We start from the raw sequence: 23161 nt of genomic DNA, 5'->3' as shown, positions 1-23161 counted from the left end.
CACATGCTGAGTGGGATTCATGATGAGTGGAATGGAGGAAAATAGAAGTCTGAGAGAAGGCTGGCGATCAGGAGGGGAGAGACAAAACATCAGCCTCTGTCTGCTCCTCATCAGCACAGTTCACTCATTTCAACAGTCATCCAGGTGTGGGAATGAATGCATACTGCATAAAATGACACTGAGGCTCAGAGACACTGAAGTCCCCAGGGTCACACTCAGGGGTAAGGGAGGATGGAGAACCAAATTCCACCAATAGGGAGGATGGAGAACCAAATTCCACCAACTCTAAACACACATTGCTCCTACCGCATGAACCTTGTCACTTGTGCCTTCTCCACTTGATCCAATAACTCACTTCTTAAAACTGCCAAGGGGACATTACATGCCTCCTAGAGCCAAAGTCAGATGCTCACAAACTCCTAGTAAATTAGAGACGGCCCCCGTTGGTTGCTGTTTGAGCACGGAAACCTGGATCTTCTGCACCCACTGAAAGAGCCAAGTATGGCAGCACGCATCTGTAATCTCAGCACAGGAGAGGCAGAGACAAGTGCTCACTGCCCAGAAAGACAGGCTAAATGGGCAAGCTCAGGGCTCACCAAAAGGACTGTCTGTAAAATCAAGGTGAAGAGTGATGGAGGAAATGCCCAATATCAAAGTCTGGTCTCTACATGTGCACACACACATGCTTCCCACATACATTGTTTACAAACATACATAGGTACATACACACATGAATGAGTAGATAGATAGATAGATAGATAGACAGACAGACAGACAGACAGATAGATAGATAGATAGATAGATAGATAGATAGATAGATAGATAGATAGACAGATAGATAGATCGGTAGATAGATAGATAGATAGATAGATAGATAGATAGATAGATAGATAGATAGATAGATAGATAGATAGATAGACAGTTAGATAAACAAACCAAGCAAGGAATAAACAAATCCCAAGGCATTAACCAACCCTGTTGTCTATTGAACATTTCGTGTGCGCTAAGCCCAGACTAAGCCATTCCCAGCGTTGCTTTTGAATCCATCCTGCAGGTTCTGGCAATGGTGGTTTGTTTGGATGATCTTATCTTTGCTTTTATTCAGTTAAGGAAAATGGAGTTGGAAGCGTTCAGGGGCCCCTCCTGAGGCCGACCTTCTCGTAAACCTGGGAGAACTGGGCTTGCAGGCCTCCATCGGTGCTTGTCTCTCCAGCTTCCCAAGGACTGACCACTGCTGCGCAGGGAGGCAGCAGGGATGGCTTCATCCCCGAGGGCTGGGATCTTTGGATCTTTGGGGAAGGATATGAAGAATTTGAGCTGGGGAAATACCTCAAGCATGAGACATATATCTGGGTGCCTACTAGCCCCGAAATATCTTTCTGCTCTAATCTTCGATCTTCCCCCAAATCTACGTTCTATGCAGAGTGCGAATTGAGTTTGTACAACCCAGAACCTGAATTACTTACATTCATTTTGGCATGTGGAGCCAGGAAGACTGGAACCTAGGAACCAGAAGTGGCTCTTAATTTCTTTCTTTTTTTTTTTTTTTTTTTTTTTTTTGGTTTTTCGAGACAGGGTTTCTCTGTGTAGCCCTGGCTGTCCACTCTGTAGACCAGACTGGCCTCGAACTCAGAAATCTGCCTGCCTCTGCCTCCCGAGTGCTGGAATTAAAGGCATGCGCCACCACGCCCAGCAAAGTGGCTCTTTCTAAACAGGAAATGTTGTTGTTGTACTTGTGGGGTACTGGCACGTATCTGGGTGTGGTCAGATGAGGCAGAGATCAAGAATGAGTAGGGAAGGTGTCAAACCAGGATTCCTGCCCCATTGTATGGGAAGCATGTGGAGTCTAAAGCTTAGCTTCTCCAGGTCAAGCTGTGCTGGGTCTCCTCACCCAGGGATGAGTGCTGAGCTCTGGGCCTCCTCACCCAGGGATGAGTGCTGAGCTCTGGGCCTCCTCACCCAGCGATGAGTGCTGAGCTGGGCTTCAAAGGCTGTCTACAGAATTCATACAATTAATGAAAAATGGGCGGTAATTGCTCTCAAATATCTATCTCAGTTGGCTACTGTCCACGTTACACTCTGCTCCTGCAATGTAATATTAAAACACTGTGACCAAAAAACGGTAAGGAAGAAAAGGGATTATGTTGGCTTACGCTTCCAGGTCTCGATCCATTACTGAAAGAAGTCAGAGCAGGAACCCAAGGCCTGCAGACAGAAGCACTGCTTTCTAGCTCACTCTCTGGTTCACTTCCTGGGTCGTTTTTAGCTAGGTTGTTTTTAGGGTTTTGTTTTGTTTTGTTTTTTTAATGTGTGTGGGTATTTTGCCGGCATGTGCGTCCATGAGGCATGTGCATGCAGTGCCCACTGGGGCCAGAAGGGGGCATCAGCGACCCTGGAACAGGAGTTACAAATGGTTGTGACTCACCATGTGGGTGCTAGGAATCAAATCTGAGTTCTCTGGGAAAACAGGCAGTGCTCCTAACTGCTGGGCCGTGTTCCAGCCCTGTCTCATTTTTTCGTTTTTTTTATTTGTTTGTTTTGTTCTGTTCTGTTCTGTTTTGTTTTATACAGCCAAGAACCACTTGCCCAAAGAATGGTGCCTTTGGGTTTCCATTGCTGAAGAGACGCCATGACCATGGCAACTCTTAGAAAAAAATACTTAATTGGGGCTGGCTTACAGTTCAGAGGTTCAGTCTGTTATGATCATGGCGGGAAGCATGGTGGCCTGCAGGCAGACAGTCCTACATCCAGACAGACAGGTGGCAGGAACAAAAAGTAACCATGAGCCTGGCTTGAGCTTTTGAACCCCAAAGACCACCCCCAGCCCCCAACCCCTCCACTCCCATGATACATTTCCACCAACAAGGCCACCCCTCCGATAATACCACTCCCTCTGAGTCTGCGGAGGCCATTTCCGTTCAAAGCACCACAAATGGAATAGCCCAGAGTGGCAGGACCCTCCTCTCAGTTCATAATCAAGACAACCACAGACACGCCCACCAGCCAGCCAGACCTAGGTCATTCCTCTACAAAGCTTCTCCTCTCAGATGACTCCCGGTGACATTTGAAGCCCAGAAGGACAGATATTTAATTTAATCACTGTTCACGTAGAACCACCCAGTCTCTTTGTCACGGGGCTGTGGTGAGCACTAAAGAGATTATTGGTCTACCCCCAGAATTGTAGTGGGTACCCAGATATTCTGAAGCATTCTCGCCCTGAGTCTCAGAGGCCAGAAGAGACTTCAGATTCATCATACCTGACCCCAAGTCCCAGCAGCACCGCCCCTCTTGGAGTGTCAGACTCTTCATCCCTGATGAACTTTCAATACCAGCCTTCCAGCGAGGGTGCAAACCCCCAGAAAACTCAAAACGTCCAGACTGCTGAAAGACCCCAGAGTAGATCGTGGGAGCATAAGTGACCTCACGGTCTCCTTTCTCGCTCCTAAATTTATACTCCAGATTAAATGAGATGGTCCGGGGGTGTCCTTGGCACTGGACAAGCAAACACCAGAGAAACTTGATGATCATGATGATCGTGGTGGTAATATCAGAATGATGATGGTGGTGGTGATGGTGATGGAGATGGTGGTGATGAGCTGATAGTGACGGGGATTACAATTGTACTGACATCGACACACTTGTGGTGATGATGGTGATGTTGGTATTGATGTGATACTAATAACGTTGATGTGATATTAGTCATGATGGTGTTGGCGAGATCACGATGGTGATGATTAGAGTGACATTGTGTAGGATGAGATGTTGCTGATGGTGGCAGTGGTGATGATGATGCTATTGTTAGAATGAGATGGTAAAGACCACACTGGTGATGCCAGCCGGCATGGGATGATCACTAATCATGGTGGTGAGAAAGAGGACATTGAGGAGGTGATGGTTCTGGGGCTGGTGCTGTGATGCTCAGGTGATACTGATTAAGCATGGCGACACTCACAGAGAGAGCTACGCCTGCTACGGTATCCACTGTCATAGTTGTTTCCACCAACACTGAAACAGAAGGCTCATGCTTACTGAGCCTTGCTTTGGGTTGACTGCTCTGTCAGTCACGGTGGGTACAATCGCCTCTTCTTTTCGTGCTTTCTTTAGCATAAAGAATTGACATGCTTTTAAATGGTCTTGGAACAGACAAAGGGACACTACTGTTAGTCACAAATTTAACTTTGAAGAAATAAAAACCATGGGAATAAGACACTGGGCACAGAGAAATCTACCCATAAAGGGCTCTGTGGAGATGCCATGGATTCCTGATAGTGTGTGTGGTGTGTTTTTGTGTATTCTGTGTGTGTATATATGCTGTGTATGGTGTGTGTGTGTGTGTGTGTGTGTGTGTGTGTGTGCGTGTGTGTGTGTGTGCCTGTGTGTGTGGTATGTGTGTTGTGTGTGTTTATTTGTATATGGTGTTTTGTGTGTCTGTTTGTGTGTGTAGGATATGTGTGTATGTACATGTATGTGTATGGTGTGTGTGTGTGTGTGTGTGTATGGGGTGTGTGTGGTGTGTGTTTGTGTATTCTCTGTGTGTGTGTGTGTGTGTGTGTGTGTGGTGGAACACAAGAAAGGCACCTGAGTTTCCTTTTCATGGACATGCCCTCACCATAACTGAGAATGCTGTCCTCAGTACCTGCACACTAACCTCGCAGGATAGCCTTCACTAACACCAGTTATTTGCTGTGAACTACAGAGCTGAGCCCTTGCTTCGAAAAGGCCAAATGACCACCATGGTGAGATCGGGCCCTTGCGTGTGCAGCCTCAGTTTCTCCCTTTAATTCTGTAAGGACAACAACATTGTATAGCAACAATGACACCCCAGGGACCAAAGAGGTAGGACATAGAGGGGATAGAGTCAAGTATGGACCAGAATTGCAAGCATTCTCTGAGCATCCTTCTGGTGAACCTCAGTCAAATTCCATCAAGTGTTTACTACACGAAAGTGTGAGGTGTGGACAGAGCTGTTTCTCTCAGAGCAGAGGTAAACAGGATAGGAGTCATCCCTCCAGAGCCCAGATCTCCAGCCCTGTTTTATGTGATAATTTTTTTACGATATATATATATATATTTCCAGTTATGTTATTTTCAATGCTATGTTGCTCGACTTCACAGTCAGATAATTCTGTTTTGGCTCTCCAGAGGATTGTGTCCTGTCCAATTGTCTGCCGATGCTTCTTTTCCACGCATTTGCTGGGGCCTTCACTTTATCCCATGGCTGCCTTCCTCTGGATTCTCTTGGATTCTGTAACCATGGTGATGGGCCCCTATTTGATCATCTTTGCTCTGCCTTAGAAGCTAAAGAACCAATCAGTATCACTCCATCCCTGGATCATAAGAGGATGGAAAACGGGAGTGGAGGGGAGGCCCATCAGCTGTCTCTGGAGGTGGGATTCTTGCCCCCCAGAATCCTGAGAAAGAACTGTAGACCAGCTAAGTGGCCTACTTGGTGAAAGTGGGAAACTCTGTCTTAAAAAATAAGATAGGCAATGCCTGAGGATCCTCACCAGGGGTTCCATGCACATGCACTACTGAGTGCACACCCCATACACATGCAAATGCATACACATGCACACAAGCACACATCTGCACATGCATGCACGCACACGCACACACACACACACACAAACACACACACACCACATCCTCATAGCTGTTAACATTGACCTTCAGCCCTATATGTATGTAGGTAGAACTGTCTAACTATTTTGACCACAGGAAGAACAAAAGCCATCGTGACATGATAAGCCAAGTTCCACCTTCTGCCTCTATAATCCCCATTAAATAAAGACAAGCAAACACTCTCAAGGGAACAGGCACCCGGTGCCTGCTGGGAATTTGGCTGGAAATGCGACCTCAGAGACTGGTCGCACCTACCAGAAGGCCTCAGTCCACACAGAGGATAGACCACCTAGAGCTAACCTGTGCTCTGCGCTATCACAGAGCAGTAACTAAGCCCGAGGGAGAAGGGGAGCAAGGCTGGATCTGGAGGGATGACACAGGCAGACCATGGCTCCTGGGTGCTGTGTGGCTTTTCTCAGCCCTGTGGGGACAGATGCTCAGCAGGATTTTACTTCATTCAAACAGTAGAACATGGTTTCTGTGAGGCTGACTGAAGGACTGGGGCTGAGCAGTGTAGTAGATATTTACCTGAACCTCAGCCTAACTCTCAAGGCACCTCTAAACCTGCACTGAAGCTCAGGGCAGGGCATATGCCAGGTTGGCACAGCTTGGTATTTGTTAGAATCCAGATGATCCTACAAAAATTAGAAGGGACAGAGAAAAGGGGGAGAAGGAAGAGGAGGAGGAAGAGGAGGAGGAAGAGGAGGAGGAAGAGGAGGAGGAGGAAGAGGAGGCTCCCTAGGAATCGAGCATAATTTCCTTTTGACACCAGCCATGCATAAAATGAATAATACTTGCTGTCAGTCTTTTACAGGCAGATCAATAGACAATAGTGTAAGACATTTAGAGCAGTGCCCAGCACATGACAGCTGTCCAGCGAAGGTGTCCTCGGGCTTTGCGGAGTCCAGGAAAGCATGAGGAAGTGAGAAACATTTCCAGAGCACCTTGTACATTATTTGTCGTGGAGACTGATGCTCTGCCACAAGGTCTGCACATCTGGCTTAAGAAATGCCTTTCTGGGTCGGACTTGGAAGGAAGGGAAAAAGGAAGGGAGGGAAAGATGGGAGATGGAGGGAGGGAGAAGGGAGGGAAAGGGAAGAAAGAAAGAGAGGAAGGGGAGGTAAAAAGGAAAGGGGGAAGAAAGGGAGAGAGGAAGGGACAAGAAGAGGGAAGAAAAGAGGAAGAGAGAGAAGGAGGGAAGGAAGAGGGAGGGGGAGAAAGGAGGAAGAGAAGGAGAAAAGGAGAGAGAAAGTGGAGGAAGGCAGGAAGGAAGGCTTGCATCTGAATCAGAGGAGCATTGGATGGTAATGACACTAATCACTAACACTTACTGAGCACATAGATGCAAGCGACCACTTCTGGGGTGCCCAGGGGCCATGGAGAAAGAGAAGCTCACTGTGAGGGATCTTATGGTGGCCACATGCTTCAAACACCGGCCAAGGGAACAAGGAGAGGAGGTTGAGCAGGAATCAGGCACATGGCGGGTGGGGTAGAGCTTTCTGGAGGGGAGGTAAGAACAGAGTAGGTACAGTCATTGTCACAAGCTGCAGGTGGGCATGGCACATGTCAAGGCTGTGTGAAGAATTGGATCCCCCACCCAATGACCCCTGAGCCCACTGACAACCACTGGTGGTGTTTAAACAAAGGCCCAATTTTCTCCTTTTTTTTTCTTTAATGATTACCGTGAATAATGCGTGGGGTGGGTGAGAGGGATTAAAACAGACACTAGACACCAGTGAGGGATGATGGGAGCTGGCAAAGAAACTTCAGAGGGTTGGGCTGTATGGACTCTATGGGCCATGACTGTGGGAAGCAGAAGAGCGAGCAAGGAATTGTGGGCCATGCAGAAGACACACCGGAGTCTAGAAACAGTAGGGAAGGAACAGCAACTCAAGGAAACGAGGCTGAGGGGATAAACCCTGTAGGCTTCCTCATTTAAGACCTGAGGGGCTTCAGAGGATCAGAATACAAAGGCTCTCTCTCCATCTGCATGGACCAGTCCAGCTCACACTCACGCCTTCCCAGGCTCTGTCCCACAAAAAGCGCAAGGTGATCCAAGGAACACACTCCCTTTACACATCCTAAGATCGAAGTAGGAGTGAGAGGTCCCCGTGTGTATGCCTCCTCCCTGGTTTTCCTCCTAACTCAATTCTTTCTCCCGTCTGCCTTCCTCCTTTGAACATCACTACTAAATAGTCCCAATTGGGGGGTAGCGGGGGAGATTTACTCCCGAGATGAACTGGAGAGTCACATGCTGGGTTTTTTTTTTTGCAGAATGATTTAATGTCCTCTTGAGCATGCCCATGACAGCTGAAATATCCCCTAATGACTCAGTTTGGCGGCAGAGTTCTGTGGATCCGGGGAAGGCTGAGGAGGATGTCAAATGTCAATAAATGAGCGATCCGTAATTGTAGCAGTTTGACGCCGAGGCAAGCCAGGGAACGGTGGCTAGGTCACAAGGTCACAGAGGGTTGACAAAATGCAAGCACCCGAGAGTTCCCAGAGTCAACCAGACAAAAACACGTCCCATCTTCTCCTCCCTGCAGGCTGGATTTCTCTGTCCTGACCCCTTCTTCACCACACCTGTTCCCTAGATGCCAGAGCAGTACAAAGTCCCCTTGTTCCTTTTCTACATAGAGTCGACATGGCCTTGGGTCTCAAGGTGTCCCCACGATCTCTTCTTGGTCTTGTTCACTCAAGTTTTCATGGCCTCGGCCAGAAATTACAATTCTTTTCTGTCCTGCTTGCTTTCTGACAGCATGATTTAAATGGGAAAGGTCTATGTCAAGGAACCAAGGGTGTCCCTAACAATAGAGGAAAAGACCCTCCTGTAAATACGCCATTTGTGGTCTTGCCCTTGGACACGTGTGAGTGACCTGGAAGAGGCCAGGAATGCTGGAAAGTCAGAGACACTGAGAGATGCATTTGCTTAAGCACTCGGTGCCTTGCTCACCTTATCAAGCTGCGACCTCAGAGACACCGGGTTGCCCCATCAAAAACACACATCCCCTCTGTCCTCCAGCTAATTTTCAAATTATATATATCATGGTAAAGAAGCCCTCGTGGTGAGCCTTACAGGCTATTTTCAAGATCTTAAATAGGAAATTATAACTGAACACCAGCCCTTGCCTATAAATCTCAGCAAGCGCCATGGTGTCTGGGGCGACAGGACCTTCACTGGGAAGAACTGCCAGATTAGAAAGGAGGGGTAATTTTTAATGGAAGAGCTTGTAAGCCCAGCACCATGACTTGCCTGGCTTGAGAGTCAAGGTTGTCATGAAGCGAGGGGTTTACCGCCTCTGCAGCTGTCTTGTCTGTGTCTCTTGCAACTGTTTGTTTCATCTGTGTCTGTGTGTGTGTGTGTGTGTGTGAGAGAGAGAGAGAGAGAGAGAGAGAGAGAGAGAGAGAGAGAGAGAGAGAGAGAGAGAGGGAGAGACAGAGACAGAGACAGAGACAGAGAGAGAGAGAGAGAGAGAGAGAGAGAGAGAGAGAGAGAGAGAGAGAGATGGTGTGTACACATGCATGCAGAAGCCCAAGGACAAAAGGAGAAGGCACCAGATCCCCTGGAGCAAGTTGTGAGCTGCCAGCCCATGCTGAGCACTGAACTCAGGTCTTCTGAGAGAGCAATTGTGATGGTTTGTATATCCTTGGACCAGGGAGTAGCACCGTCTGAAGGTGTGGCCTTGTTGGAATAGGTGTGACCTGGTTGGAATGGGTGTGTCACTGTGGGTGTGGGTATAAGATCCTCACCCTAGTTGCCTGGAAGTCAGTCTTCCACTAGCAGCCTTTGGATGAAGACATAGAACTCTCAGCTCCTGCTGTGCCATGCCTGCCTGGATATTGCCATGCTCCCACTTTGATGATAATGGACTGAACCTCTGAACCTGTAAGCCAGCCCCAATTAAATGTTGTTTTTTATAAGACTTGCCTTGGTCATGGTGTCTGTTCACAGCAGTAAAACCCTAACTAAGACAGAAGTTGGTACCAGGAGTGGGGTATTGCTGTGATAGGCCTGACCATGCTTTTATTTGAAAGAATGTGGATTTTGGGATTTTGGATTTGGAAAGCAGTGGAATGCTTTAAATGGGGCTTAATGGGTCATCCTAGTAGGAATATGGAAGATTTTGTTGCTGGGAGTAATTTGAACTGTGTTGACCTGGCCCAAGAGATTTCAAAGGAGAAGAATTTCAGAATGTGGCATAAAGACTGGTTTTGTGGTATTTTGGTGAAGAATGTGGCTACTTTTTGCCCTTGTCTGAAAAGTTTGCCTGAGGCTAAGGTGAAGAGACTTGGATTAATTGCATTGACAAAAGAAGTTTCAAAAAAGCCTAGCAGAGACTTTGTTCTCTGGTTAAGTCTTATGAAGAGAAGTTTGAACAAGCATAGCAAGCTTAGAAAGGGAAAATATAAAATATATGGTTTGAGTATTAAAGGAGTACCAGGAAGCGAAATGGAGCAAAATCTTGTGTTCTAGGAGATAAAGATTAAGGGAGAGGGACCTTGGGGCAAGATCCTACCCAGCTAAATTAGATCCAGGCATGGTGGTACACACCTTTAATCCCATGAGACAAGCATGCTGATCTCTACATTCAGGGTCAATCTACAGAGCAAGAACCAGGATAGCCAAGCTTAGGCAATGAAGGATTTAGAAAACATAAAGCTAGTGATAATGTAATAATACAAGGGGATCGTTCTAATTCCTGTAAGCAGCAGAACTTGGCAGCTTCCGCCATTGTGCCTCTGGCTCTAGAGTTAAGAATGGAAGGAACTACTGGGAAAATTGATGCTGGTTAGCTGGAGCTAAGGAATTAGCGGTGATTAAGAAGAGACCAGCACCGTTGAGGTGAAATCTTCTGGAAATTGTTTTCTGGGAGCACAAAGAAGCTGTGTTCCAGAGATAGATAAGGTTGTAGCTCATGCTGCGGCTGGACTTGGTAATGTGTAAGAGTCACTCAGGTGGTACTGCTTGTGAAGGAATGAAGGGATCATGGAGAGAAGCTGAGGCTTAGCACTGTGAGAGGCCAGGGAAGCCCATTGGAGAAGGTGAAGCCTCAGCTGTAGTTGATGGCCCAGGATTGAAGGGGTCATGCAAAGGATTTGAGGCTTGGCACCCTGAAGAGAGCCTATGAGAGGCTATTGGTGAAGCCTAGTTGGAGTGGAACACCCCAGTGTATTGGAGATGTCAGTACCATGGGATGATCACCAAGAACAGCAGCCGTAATGGAGTGGATCAACCTGAGCATAGAGTGCTACAGAGGACAGAGATGGAGAAGTGATGCCAGCCCTTAGGAGGAGTCCAAAAGATCAAGTGGAATCCCAGACACTGAAAGAAGAAGCTGTAACATTGAACTTGCCTTGGAGACTCAAAGATGTTAAAGATGCCAGAGCCATGGGACACATGCTGAGGAAAGCTGCTAACAGGGAGTGGAACCAGCCCAGGAGGAAGCAGTTTGTTGCAGTCAAAAAAGATGAAAAAGGAGTGGAGATCTGAAGACCACTTTGACATCAGCCATGGAGATGCAGAGTTTGGAGTTTGCCCAGCTAGTTTGCGGCCTTGCTTTGGGGATTACAGTTAATTAAGTTGAATGAATCTCAGAAGAGACCTTGAACTTTGGACTTTTAACATTGTTGCAACTGCTATAGACTATGAGGACTTTGAAAGTTGCACTAAATGCATTTTGCATTATGCTATGTTTAAGTATGGTCCCCATAGACTCATGTTTTTGAACAAGTCTATGGGGACCAGGGAGTGGAATGTGATGGTTTGTATATCCTTGGACCAGGGAGTAGCACCGTCTGAAGGTGTGGCCTTGTTGGAATAGGTGTGACCTGGTTGGAATGGGTGTGTCACTGTGGGTGTGGGTATAAGATCCTCACCCTAGTTGCCTGGAAGTCAGTCTTCCACTAGCAGCCTTTGGATGAAGACATAGAACTCTCAGCTCCTGCTGTGCCATGCCTGCCTGGATATTGCCATGCTCCCACTTTGATGATAATGGACTGAACCTCTGAACCTGTAAGCCAGCCCCAATTAAATGTTGTTTTTTATAAGACTTGCCTTGGTCATGGTGTCTGTTCACAGCAGTAAAACCCTAACTAAGACAGCAATATTTGCCTTTTGCCACTGAGTCTTCTCCCCAGTCCCGGGAAGGTTTTTTGTTTTGAAAGGGAAAGTTTGTCACAGGCTGAGAGATCTGTCCTGAAGCTCAGCAGAGACAGCAGAGAGTCCCTGGGCCAAGTCATTCCTGACAGCGTGACAGTTCGCTAGTGGGCAGGGAGGCAGGCTGGGTAAGCTGAGGTTATGGGGAATGTGGGTCAGGCCGTCTCAGTCTCAGCCCAGGATCTATGCTTCAGTAGCGGTAAGAGCAAAATGTCTTGACCCAGCGAGACTGGCCTTGAACTCAGCATGTAGACCAGCTTGGCCTTGACCTTAAGGAGAGCTTTGTGTGGTTGCCTGGGATGACAGAGTGTGCCCTCATGTCCCCCTGTATGCACTGCTCTAGGGCCTGTGCCTGGCCCTTGAAAGCAGGCAGAACAGTTTGTTCTTAAAGCAAAGACCTTCAAAGTCTTTGGATTTGCTGGTTTCTCAGTCCCTTGCAGACCATCCACATCTGCTTGTATGATACAGTGGCAAGTTGGATAATTCTGAGGAGACTGTGGTTCGCTGCCACAAAGAGTTTTGCTTCCTGGTCTTCTATAGGAAGTTTAATGACTCCAGATGCAAGCAGGTTTTTTTTTTTTTTTTTTTTTTTTTTTTTTTTTTTGGAATGTCATGCTATGGAAGACAAGATTAACATGATGAGAAGGAAAACAGAAGGATTATTCCTGGAACTTCTAGGACAGAGCAAACACTCGTGATACAGCAGTTCTTCTCATTATGGTGTGAGCTTGGAGTTGTGGCTTTTAATCTGCCGGTTGTACTGGCCAGGTGAACCAGAGGAGGGGAAGAGATAGGAAACCCTAAATGTGGCCCTTGAATCTATCCCAGCACCAGGGTGTGTTCAAACAGCATGAAAAAGCATTTAGCAAGTAGCATCAAGAAAAACGAATACAGCAATGGAGAGAGATAAGAGAGGAGAAGGAAGGGAGCCCGCAGGCTCTAGGCTGGGGTCACTAACAGCTGGTCACTTCAGAATCGGAACAATAAGCATATGTCGGGAGAATAACAAGATGGCCCTGGTCAAGCTCCACGAGATGAGCTGGATTCACGATCATTTCTCTCCTCATGACCCTGGCATCACTGTCTCACTCTGGGGTCGACAGGACTGACACTGTGCCATGCTTCCTCAGGGGGTGAAGAGATTTTCCTGGTCTCCCAGTCCTTCCTGGAAGCCCTCTGATTGGTCCATCAAGCACTGGGTCCATTTTTGATTGGCATCATTCTTTCCATGAGACTTGTAGATGGGCAGGGCACGTGCCCAGTGTGGGGCCAGGCAGTCATAGCATTTGATCGAGAGTGAAAGCTAACCAAAGGAAGTCCCTTGTTTTGCCTGGTGAAGCTGGGCATAGTCCTACGACACTTGAACACAAGAGATTTTGATAGGCTGACATGAACATAGAGTGTGCACACAAAGCTTTGTAAAGTGTGTGTTGCTTTCCGGGGAACTTGATAGGTGTGAAGTCTCATCAAAGGAAAGATATCAGTCATGGATAGGGCTCCCTTGGATTCAGAGAAAACCATAGACTCGACGGGATGCACCCCACCCCACCCCCGTGACTCAGCACACACACAAACACCTTCTGCTTTCCCAGATATGGGACCTTGTATTTGCCTCCTTTCATGGTGGCTCCAGATGAAGCCCCTGTCTTGGTTCAACCAGAACTTGAAGAGTACTCTCTGACAGCCCATGTATCTTTGCAAAGGACAGAGCGACAGAAAGGTTCAGAGACAGGATTAAAAAAAAAACAAGCCAACAGAAGCAACTAGTTGGAGCAATTCAGCATGCACAGTACGGATCTTAAAGCAGGGTTGCGAACTAAGCTAGGCATGGTGGCACCTGCCACCATGCCTGTGGCGTGACCTCCCTTCCTTTCCTGCCTTACCAGGAAGATCCTTGGAGACCTCATGCACAGGACACAGAGCCTGTCACACTTGCCACCAAAAACAGGTGACAGGACTTCATTGACACTGTGAGCACAGTCACACTCCTTCGGCACCCCCCCCCCCCCCAGTCACAAGGTATTTTATTGCCTGTTCTCAAAGCTGGCCACTTTGCATCAGAAATTATAGCGGATAGCCACGAGTGACTTTCCATGATAGCACGTGGCAGAGCAAGCACATTAACACCAGAGGCAATAAAGGCTTGAGCATGAAATACATCCCCCATCACCCTGGGATTAGGAATTTTAAAATAAGGCTCAAGTCACCCAGCATCACACAAACAGGGTTCGCCGTGCTCTGCCCTGGGCTGTGGAAAGACCCTGATGAATGTGTGTGCACATCTATGTAACTTGTCCTTCTCCCTTTTCCTGCATGGAAATTGAACTTGAACCTAGAACCTTCTGTGTGCTCGGCCCCTGAGCTAGATATCTCCAGCCCTATCTTCTCTTCTTCCTCATTGCCCAGGCAGCAGACACGAATGGGTCTGCGTCAGTGCAGTCTCTCTTTAAGGGCAGGAGAGAAAGCCAGTGGCTCAATGGAGCTGTCGGGCTGTTTGGATTAAACACAATACTGTCAATGCTGAGAGTACATGGCAGTGGGACCAGACCTTAGATGGGTAGGTAACCTTAGAGGAGTGGCACAGGGGCACTTTCTGAATCCTGAATAATGGAAACTTGACCATGGAGTTAGGGAACCAGAGCTCTGGGTAGAAGTCACAGTGCATGCAAAGGTCCCCAGCAGGAGGGAGTCTAACAAGTCTGAAGCATGTTCAGGAGTGACAAACTGTCCTCAGAAGACCTGATAGTAAATGAGTGAGGCTTTGCAGGCAACACTGTGACGCCTAAAACCTCGCACTATGCTATGCCTAAGTAGCCACTGGTGCTATGTAAATTATATGTAAATGAGTGGGTGTGGTCCAGTCCCAGGAAAACTTTAATTCACAAAAGCAGGTGTAGGATTGGATGGGCTGACTGATATGTTGCAGTGTGGCAATCTGGGGTGTAGAAGGGTGACACCTGAGGGGATCTCAGAAACAGACTCCATCTCAGCAAATCAAAACACAGCAAAATAAAAGCTGCCTAAGACTTACTGAAGACCGACCGTGTCCCAGGCACATTTTAAAGATCTTTACACATGTGTCCTTTACCTTTCCTGACATCACACCACATCCGTGTCATCAGCATACCTGATGACCATTGTCCCTAAAGTCGATGGAAGCCCTGTGATTTGTCACCCCACCCAATCTATAGCTAATGATGCTGGAATTTTTTTAAATTGAAATATCATTTCAGAAATTGTTCTGAGAGGCCTTCATAGGGTGGGTTATGGTCATTTAAGATGTAGATATGATGTCTAAAACTCACATGGGATGTCAGCAACTTCATCTTTTCAGAAGCTTGGATTTAAATACGATCTGCCAGATCCTGGGACCCAGGAAACAGACAGTTTTAAAATATCAAAAAGGGGAGGAGAAATGAAATAAGAAGCATTAAGAGATGCTGAGAGGCAGGTATGGTGGTGGTCACCTTTAATTCTAGCATTCAGGAGGCAGGGGCAGGGGCAGGGCACAGGCAGTCAGATCTCTGTGAGTTGAAGGACAACCTGGTATACATAGGGAGTTCCAGGCTATCGACTAGGGTTACCTAGTGAGAAGAGAAAGACAGAGAAAGGAAAGAAAGGAGGGATACATACATACACATTGACAGAGAGAGAGAGAGAGAGAGAGAGAGACAGAGAGACAGAGAGACAGAGAGACAGAGAGACAGAGAGAGACAGAGAGACAGAGAGACAGAGACAGAGACAGAGACAGAGACAGAGAGAACCAAAGGTAAATGAGAGGTCTCACATCTTGCGAACAGCAGGACTCAGGCCATCCCTTTTATAATTTCTTGGAGCTGCAGCATGGTCTGGTGTGAGGGAGGTTCTTTATTCTATTAATTTACTTATTCCTTTTACATCCAGATCACTGCCCCCTCCTCCTAGTCCCCCTTCACATTGCCCCTGTCTCCACCTCCCCTCCTCTTCTCCTCTGAGTACCAACCCACCCTGGCCCATCAAGTCACTGCAGGGCCTCTCCCACTGAGGCCAGCCAGACAAGGCAGCCCAGTTAGGCAAACAGGATCCACAGGCAGGCAACAGAGTCAGACAGCCCTTGCTCCCGTTGTTGGGGGACCTGCATGAAGACCAAGCTGCACTTCCACTACGTATGGTGGGGGCCTGGGTCCAGTCCATGTATGCTCTTTGGTTAGTGGCTCAGTCTCTGGGAGCCCCCAAGGGTTCAGGTTAGTTAACTTTGTTGATCTTCTTGTGGGGTCCCTATCGTGGGGGAGACTCTTAAGCCGGTTTTACAGATGGGGAAGCCGCCATGGACTGAGATAAAATGTTCATCTAGGTCACACAAACACTCACTGACCAGCCTAATTCGGTCACACCAGTGAGCCTCAGCTCCGTGGAGGGAAAATAAAGGTCAGCTTGGGCAGTTGAGCATGACCGGAGGTCACGAGGAACGAACAGGTATGGCTCCTGTCCACTCCCCTGCAAGAATCCCTAGTGAGCCAAGGTGATTCCAATCAAGTGTTGAGGGGTTTGGGCAAAAGAGGTGGCCTTTCAGAAAGCAACAGAGCCTGCCGTTCCTCCGTGCTCCATGTAAAGTTTCTGACCAGAGTGCAGGGCAAGGAATTCCTCCGTCTTCTACCTTTTGCTTCCGTCCTCAGAGCTCTACAGCCTCCAACACAAGACTGAAAACTCAGGCTGCGGTGGATGGACCAGGCTGCTGTGGTGGATGGACCAGGCTGCTGCGGGTGCACCAGGCTGCTGCGGATGGACCAGGCTGCTGCGGGTGGACCAGGCTGCTGCGGGTGGACCAGGCTGCTGCGGGTGGACCAGGCTGCTGCGGGTGGACCAGGCTGCTGCGGGTGGACCAGGCTGCTGCGGGTGGACCAGGCTGCTGCGGGTGGACCAGGCTGCTGCGGGTGGACCAGGCTGCTGCGGGTGGACCAGGCTGCTGCGGGTGGACCAGGCTGCTGCGGGTGGACCAGGCTGCTGTGGGTGGACCAGGCTGCTGCGGGTGGGCCACGCTGCAGCTGCTGCGGATGGATCTGATGCCTGTTAAGCATCACTTCTCCAGTGTGAGCCCGCCACCTCCATTTCCGTCACGTGTGCCCATCTTTTTCAGTCTAATGAACTCCAACCATCAGCGCAACTTAAGTTCGGCTGTCTGTTCGTGCATGCTTAATATTAAAAATGTACTAACAGTGTGGCTGAGAAATCAAATTATGCACATAAATATGCTGGCATAGCAGAGGCGGCGGCAGAAGCTGAACTTAGCAGAGCTGACGCCAGTTCACATTTGCAAATCGCCCGTCAATCTGTCATTAAACATGTTATCAAATGATGATAAGTGTATGCTTCTTGCTTGCATTGGTGAGCCGACTCCTCTTGTTGATGCACCGTAATGGGATAATACGTATTAACAGAGCCGTGCTTGGATGAACACAAAACGTCTCTTATCTGTCTCGGTTTGTTTCCCCTTGTGGCCCCCAAGTAAATGTTTTGTGTTATCAAATTGCCTATAAGGGGGTGGGGGACATATTACTTTTAATTAGCAAAGCTTGGTGGTGGGGGGACTTTTTCTTACCACCTCCCCACCCCCATCCCTGTAATTCCTATATGTTGGCCATGAGAGAGAGAGAGAGAGAGAGAGAGAGAGAGAGAGAGAGAGAGAGAGAGACTCTATTGTCTTCTTTTGGTAAAACGATTCATGTCAGCCACTCAGAACCCGGCAATTATTCTGCGTCTTAATGCACTGGCCTCGCATCCAGGGCCTTTGCTCTTGACGGGCCTGATCGTTTCAGTTCAGTGATATGAAAGGCAGCAAAGGAAATGAGCAGAGACATCCCAGGTCTGTCACAAGGCCTGGCACTGCCATTCAGTCCCAGGGTTTGCATCCTGATGCTACTCAGAGTAGGCAGAGGTAAGAGAGATCATTAGGGGCCCCAGATGTTCCCCGGATTTTAGGGTGTCCCTGTGCTGAGTGAAAATGGGTTGCCCCGTCCACTGTTTCCCAAAATTGTCAGCTGGGTAATTACGAGAGCCCCCATAAAACAAGAAAAACCTTTAAAAGCCAGGTGAGGTACCCTGGACACAGGACACCCATGCATTCACAAGCCTAAATGCAGATGGTAGACATTGGTCTTGAGAAGTCTTGTCAGTCAGCCCATTTTTCTGAAGACTTGGGATACCAGTGGATTAAATTTTGGAGTTATTTGTTTTCGTGTTATGCATATGACTGTTTGCCTACATGTATGTATATGTGCTGTGTGGTACCTTTGGAAGCCAGAAGATGTCAGTGAATCTCCTGGAGCTAGAATTATAGATGGTTGGGAGGTACTCTAGAGGTACCTGCAAAAGCAACAAGTACTTTTAACTGCTGAGCCAGGCTACAGTGCCTAATCTTTCAACAAAATGTAAACAATCCTGAGATACTCTTTCGATTTGCCTGTTTGAAACAGTGTCTCACTTTGTAGCCCAGGCTGGACTGGAACTCCAGATTAGCCCTGGATCCACGGAAAACCTGCCTCCCTCTCCCAAGTGCTGGGATCGTAGGGTTGTAGGTGTGAGATGCCAGACCTGATTCAAAATTTAGAAGGTTTTTTTTTTTCAGTTCTTTTGGATATTTTTGACAAACAATGGTTCTCTGTCCACTTTACTTAGTGTCTTATTCTCTGAAGCAGCAGAATTCCATTTCTTCACCAGCAATCTACCACAGCATCTCTGGAATTTGGTTATTCATTCACTCAACAGAAATTATACTAGGTCTGGTGGCATAGACCTATCATCTCAGCCAATCAGGACGCCGAGACAGGAAAATGATAGATTAAAGGGTAGCTTGGGCTACTTGGGAAGACCCTGCTTCAAAAAAACAAACAAAAAAAAATCTGTCAAAAGGGTTGGGGTGTAGCTTCATTTTAAGAGCAGGTTTAAACCAGGGTTCAAGCATAAGTATTGGGGGAGGGGGGTGCAGGAATGCCTGCTGCACTTCAGTGGCATTGTAGACTCAGATAGACAGATGGACAGAACTCCTGTCCTGTTGAAGCAGCTGGTGTTTGGGGAAAGACAGAATTTGTTTCCGTTTGAAAGCGTTTGAACTTGGTCCCCAGCTGGTGGTGCTGTGTGGGAAGGCTGAGCAGCCTTCAAGAGATAGTGATGAGGGAAGTACATCACTGGAGATTTATAGCCTGGCCCTACTTCCCAGTCTCTCTCTATCTGAGTTGCTAGCTGTGGTGCCTGGGAAGGCATGGGGGGGGGGGGGGCGCTATTAGAAGGTGTGGCCCTGTTAGAGGAAGTGCGTCACTGTGGGGGGCGGGCTTTCAGAGAGTTTCCTCCTAGCTACCTGAGAATGCTAGTCGCTAGTCGGTTTGCCTTCTGATGGAGAAGTAGAACCCTCTGCTCCTCCTGCCAAACGCTCCTACCATGGTGATAAGGGACTGAACCTCTGAACCTGTAAACCATCTCCAATTAAATGTTATCCTTATAAGAGTTGCCTTGGTCATGGTGTCTGTTCACAGCAGTGAAACCCTAACTTAAGACACCGGTGGAATGTTACAGGTCTCCATAGCACTCTGGCTATTGTGCCTTCCCTTGGTCTCTCTGAGCCTGTGAGCCAAAATACACCCCTCATCTCTTCCGTTGCTTTTGTTGGGGGTGTTTTATCACAGCGCCAGTAAAGTCAAAGCATCCTTTTTAAATTACTGCCTAACAGTTTGTTGCCGTGATGTAAAACGTAAGCGGAGGTGTACAGGGGTGAGATCCTGTGGCATCCTCGCATGGCAGGAAGCAGCGGTCTTTGCCATTAATCATGACAAAAGGTTATTGTGCTCAGGTTTCCTGGCTCCTTGTTTACACGTGTTTTGAAATTAACATCGACTTCTTGCCATTTGTGTGTGTTCCTAAGTGAGGCGAGCCGCAGGCTAATGATTAGAATTATTGTTACGAAGGCACTAATTAAAAGAATATTCTGTCGCAGGGCTTCGTGGGAAGAGCACTTCATCACGGCCGACATCCATCGGGGCTGAGGTGTGGAGAGGGATCGGTGAGACAGGACAAGTCACGGAGGCCAAGATTGAGAATGGGTCTCCAAGGTGCCCCCACCTTGCAGAGCATTCCTCCCGCCCCCACCCACCCCGACCTGCGCCCAAATAAGAACTGCAGAGGGTCTACTCTGTTTCCGTCAGTGGAGTCTGTTCTGTTTTGTTGGCTTTCTATTACTTTGTTTTATTGTATTTTCTTTTTTAAGATTTGGGGTGGGGTCTGGCAATACGGCTTGAAGGTTAGGCACTTGGTGCACTTCCAGAGGACCTGGGTTCAATTCCCAGCAACCACATTAAATTCAAAACTGCCAGTAAATCCAGTTACAGGGTGTAGCCGTGAATTGTTAATCCTCACTGAGCTCTTGGTGGGTTTGAGCTTTTAGCCACCCGCCAGAGCACTCCGGATTTTTGAATGAAAGGCACACACACACATATCAAACTTAATTTTTGATATGCCTTATTCGCGCAATGGCTGGGCACTTCCTGTACCTAGCACACACTCCCTTCCTGTAATCCTTAGTTAACACCTTTTAAATCTATATCTTATCTTTGTCACTCCAGACCCAGAGGACCAGCCCCTGTGGCCACTTACCCTGATGCTTACATGGCAGCGGGACCTTAAGTCTGATCTCTCTGCTCCTGTCACGGCCATTCTGTCTGCTCTTTTTTCCCCCTCAGTCCCTTGTCCTCAAAATCTAAAAGTCCTGTCTCCGTCTGAGTTTCCCCAGAAGAGAAAATCGTGCTTGGTGTCTGAAAGGTTGGGAAACTGGCAGGGAAAGATGCCTAGGATGCACTGAAGAGCCGCTGTGTTTGGGATGCCAGCATTGTGGATTTCTTTTGCTTCTGAAGGGATTTCTACATTCCTGTATTGGCCCTGGGATCAAGCTCCACACCCGTTGACTCCATGATCCTTGTGGTCTGTGTGGCAAGAATTCAAGGGCAGGTACACAGAGGAGTGCAGGGGACAGGAAGGGTTTTATTGCAGAGTAAAATGGAGCACTCTGGAGGAGTGAGAGGGACCACCGTGCCAGTCTGCATCTTTCGGCGGGCTTTATACTGTCTCTGACGTGTTTAGAAGAGACAGCTCTCCCTAGGGATGTTTTCCAGCCTGGGTAATTGACAGGCCGACTGGATGGACTTTTAAGGGGAGGGGATGGTGATATGTGTGTCCAGCTTGATAATGATCGTGTGGCCTTCCAGGCAGCTCAGAACATCCTGTGTCCACCCAGGGCCACAGATACACTCTGAACTCACTCTTTTGGCCATGGTTAACATCCTATGGTTTTAGTTTCCATTTTTACACAGTATTGATGATGGGGGCTGGGGGGCTACTCTTAAGGATCTTCAAGCTAATATCTCACTAGCGACCTAACAGTGTGACTGGAGTAAAGTTCATGACAGGTGAGAATAACGAGTCCTTCTGCAGACATCAGTGTTTTCCTGCTTAAGCTGAGTGGCTCGTGCTGAACCTTTAACGTTTTTAATGGCTCCTTTTTTTTTCACCCCCTCTAAGAATGTCTCAAAATAGGAAAGCTTTCTGTTCTATGAAAATATGTCAGACCTCTTCCCATCATCTGTCAGAGCAGTTTACACTCGTCAGTGTCCCCACTAATTTGTGGGCGTCATAAAAAAAGAAATCTACACAGCCATTGCTAGGAGGCTGATCTTAGCAAGCGCTGAGTCGCAGACATCGTGTAAAAGCCAGGATGTAGACAGATTTCTGGATGTTCCCCAGGGTCGGAAGTCAGTCGTTGGTCAGTAAGGCTGAGGTGGGTATTGATGGTCAGGTTCTTGTTCCCATCTGTGTTCTGGTTGCAGGGTAAGGTGAATGAGTTGTCTTGGTATCTTCTGCATGCTCCTGTGTGTGCATGCGTGTGCGTGTCTATATGTATGTGGTGCTTGTAGTGTCGGTATATATGTGGTGCTTGTATATGGGTCCAAGCTTTTTACATGTGTGTGTATGTATTCAGGCTTGTGTGTAGCCCTTTGAAAGACAAGATCCCCTACAGCACATGGGACACTCCTTGATTTAGCTTGGCTGGCTGGCCATGAAGCTCCAAGACTCTTCCTGTATCCGCCTCCCTCGTGTTGAGATTGCAGTAACTCTGCAGACAGTTTTTATGTGGGAGCTGGCCGGGGGGTGGGGGGTGGTCCTCACGCTCGGACAGCAAACAGCCCACTATCTCCCAGCACCTAGTCTAATGCAGTAGATCCACACAGTGACTCATTCAACATGTGGGTTCAACGGCTACGACGGCCAGAACTTGAGATAGTTCAAGTCTTCCAGAAATCGCAGTAGGGCTGCTTCGAGAAAGGGATGGTTACGCCCAGTCCAAAAGAAGCAGCTTGGAGAAGAACAGGGAGAAATGCTGTGCTGGCCCAGGTCAGCTTCTGCGCTCAGGGTATCCAGGCACCCATCGTTACACAGTGGGCGAGACTGGAAGGAACGAAGCTTAGCTGAGTGGGTGGGTTAGTGGGACTCAGATGGTGTGAGTGGGGGAGAAATAGCCTTCTCTGGAGATGGTTTTCATCGAGACAGCTCTCTTTATCTGAGGGTCAACAGGGGCTATATAAAGCTTAGGGAGTGGGTAGGGGTTTTACAGTGAATAAGCATCAGTGCCTGAGGCTGAGGTCCCAGAATGCTTCATTTACATGTGCTTGCTGGGCACATCCTAATAGGGAGAGAGGAAGTTTAACCTATACTTTGCCCACCAGGCTACAGGACTACCTCAAGGGTGGTGGAGGTGAAGGTCATAAGGCTTCCATGTAGTGGACATACAGGCCCAACGCAAGGAGAAGACAGCACTGCGCCTGCAGGGCTCGGGACAAGATTTTCAGGGTTTGGAAACGTTGGCCTCATTCTTGCTCCAGACTGGTTTCCCAGTCGCATGGCTTTCCAGCCCCACAGTGCTGCTTCAGGCAGGTTTAGGGAAGGCTTGCCCAAAGAGAAAGATCTGAACTAAAAACAGAAAGAACAAAAGAGAAAAAACAGGTTTACTAGAAGAGAATAGTGATGTCAGGGCATGCTCTAGGGCCTTGATTTTGAAATGATCTTACAGCAACATGAGAGGCCGTTCATTCAGGCTGGGGTGTACCACAGTGAAACCTAAGGATTTTCTAATTATTTTTAATTATGACTTCCATTTGTATCTTCTAGAAATTACAAAAGAGTTCCAATTGGTCTGACGACAAGGGTTATCGATTTTTTAGATTTGAGAATTAGCTACCAATATTTAAAAACCCAAGAAATGGAGTTAAATACACAGATTTCCAACTTCTCAAAGTCTTGGGGAAGGCCCACCTTGCCACACAGACTCCCTGGAGCTAAGGACCATGGTCCCTTTGCATAGGG

At 47.9% G+C, this 23161-nt stretch overlaps 1 protein-coding gene across 4 annotated transcripts in view; it reads left to right on the top strand.

Moving 5' to 3' along the window:
• The window catches only part of Tshz2 (teashirt zinc finger homeobox 2), a 449321-nt gene that overhangs the window by 269690 nt on the left and 156470 nt on the right, over nt 1-23161 (top strand). Inside the window, exon 3 of one of the 4 annotated variants that reach the window (XM_085832119.1) lies at nt 16435-16566. The exons of 2 other annotated variants lie outside the window; for them this stretch is intronic. In XM_085832119.1, the coding sequence (XP_085688245.1) occupies nt 16435-16436 (2 nt within the window). In that variant the 3' untranslated portion in view covers nt 16437-16566. Of the gene's footprint in view, nt 1-16434; nt 16567-23161 lie in introns of those variants that run through there. One more of the 4 variants, XM_085832112.1, reaches the window with a different exon arrangement.

This window comes from Mus caroli, unplaced genomic scaffold, assembly GCF_978045245.1.
Source record: "Mus caroli unplaced genomic scaffold, Mus_caroli_1 scaffold_2, whole genome shotgun sequence".
NCBI lineage: Eukaryota > Metazoa > Chordata > Mammalia > Rodentia > Muridae > Mus > Mus caroli.
The sequence above is the reverse complement of the archived record's forward strand: the minus strand, read 5'-3'. Positions and strand labels throughout refer to the sequence as shown.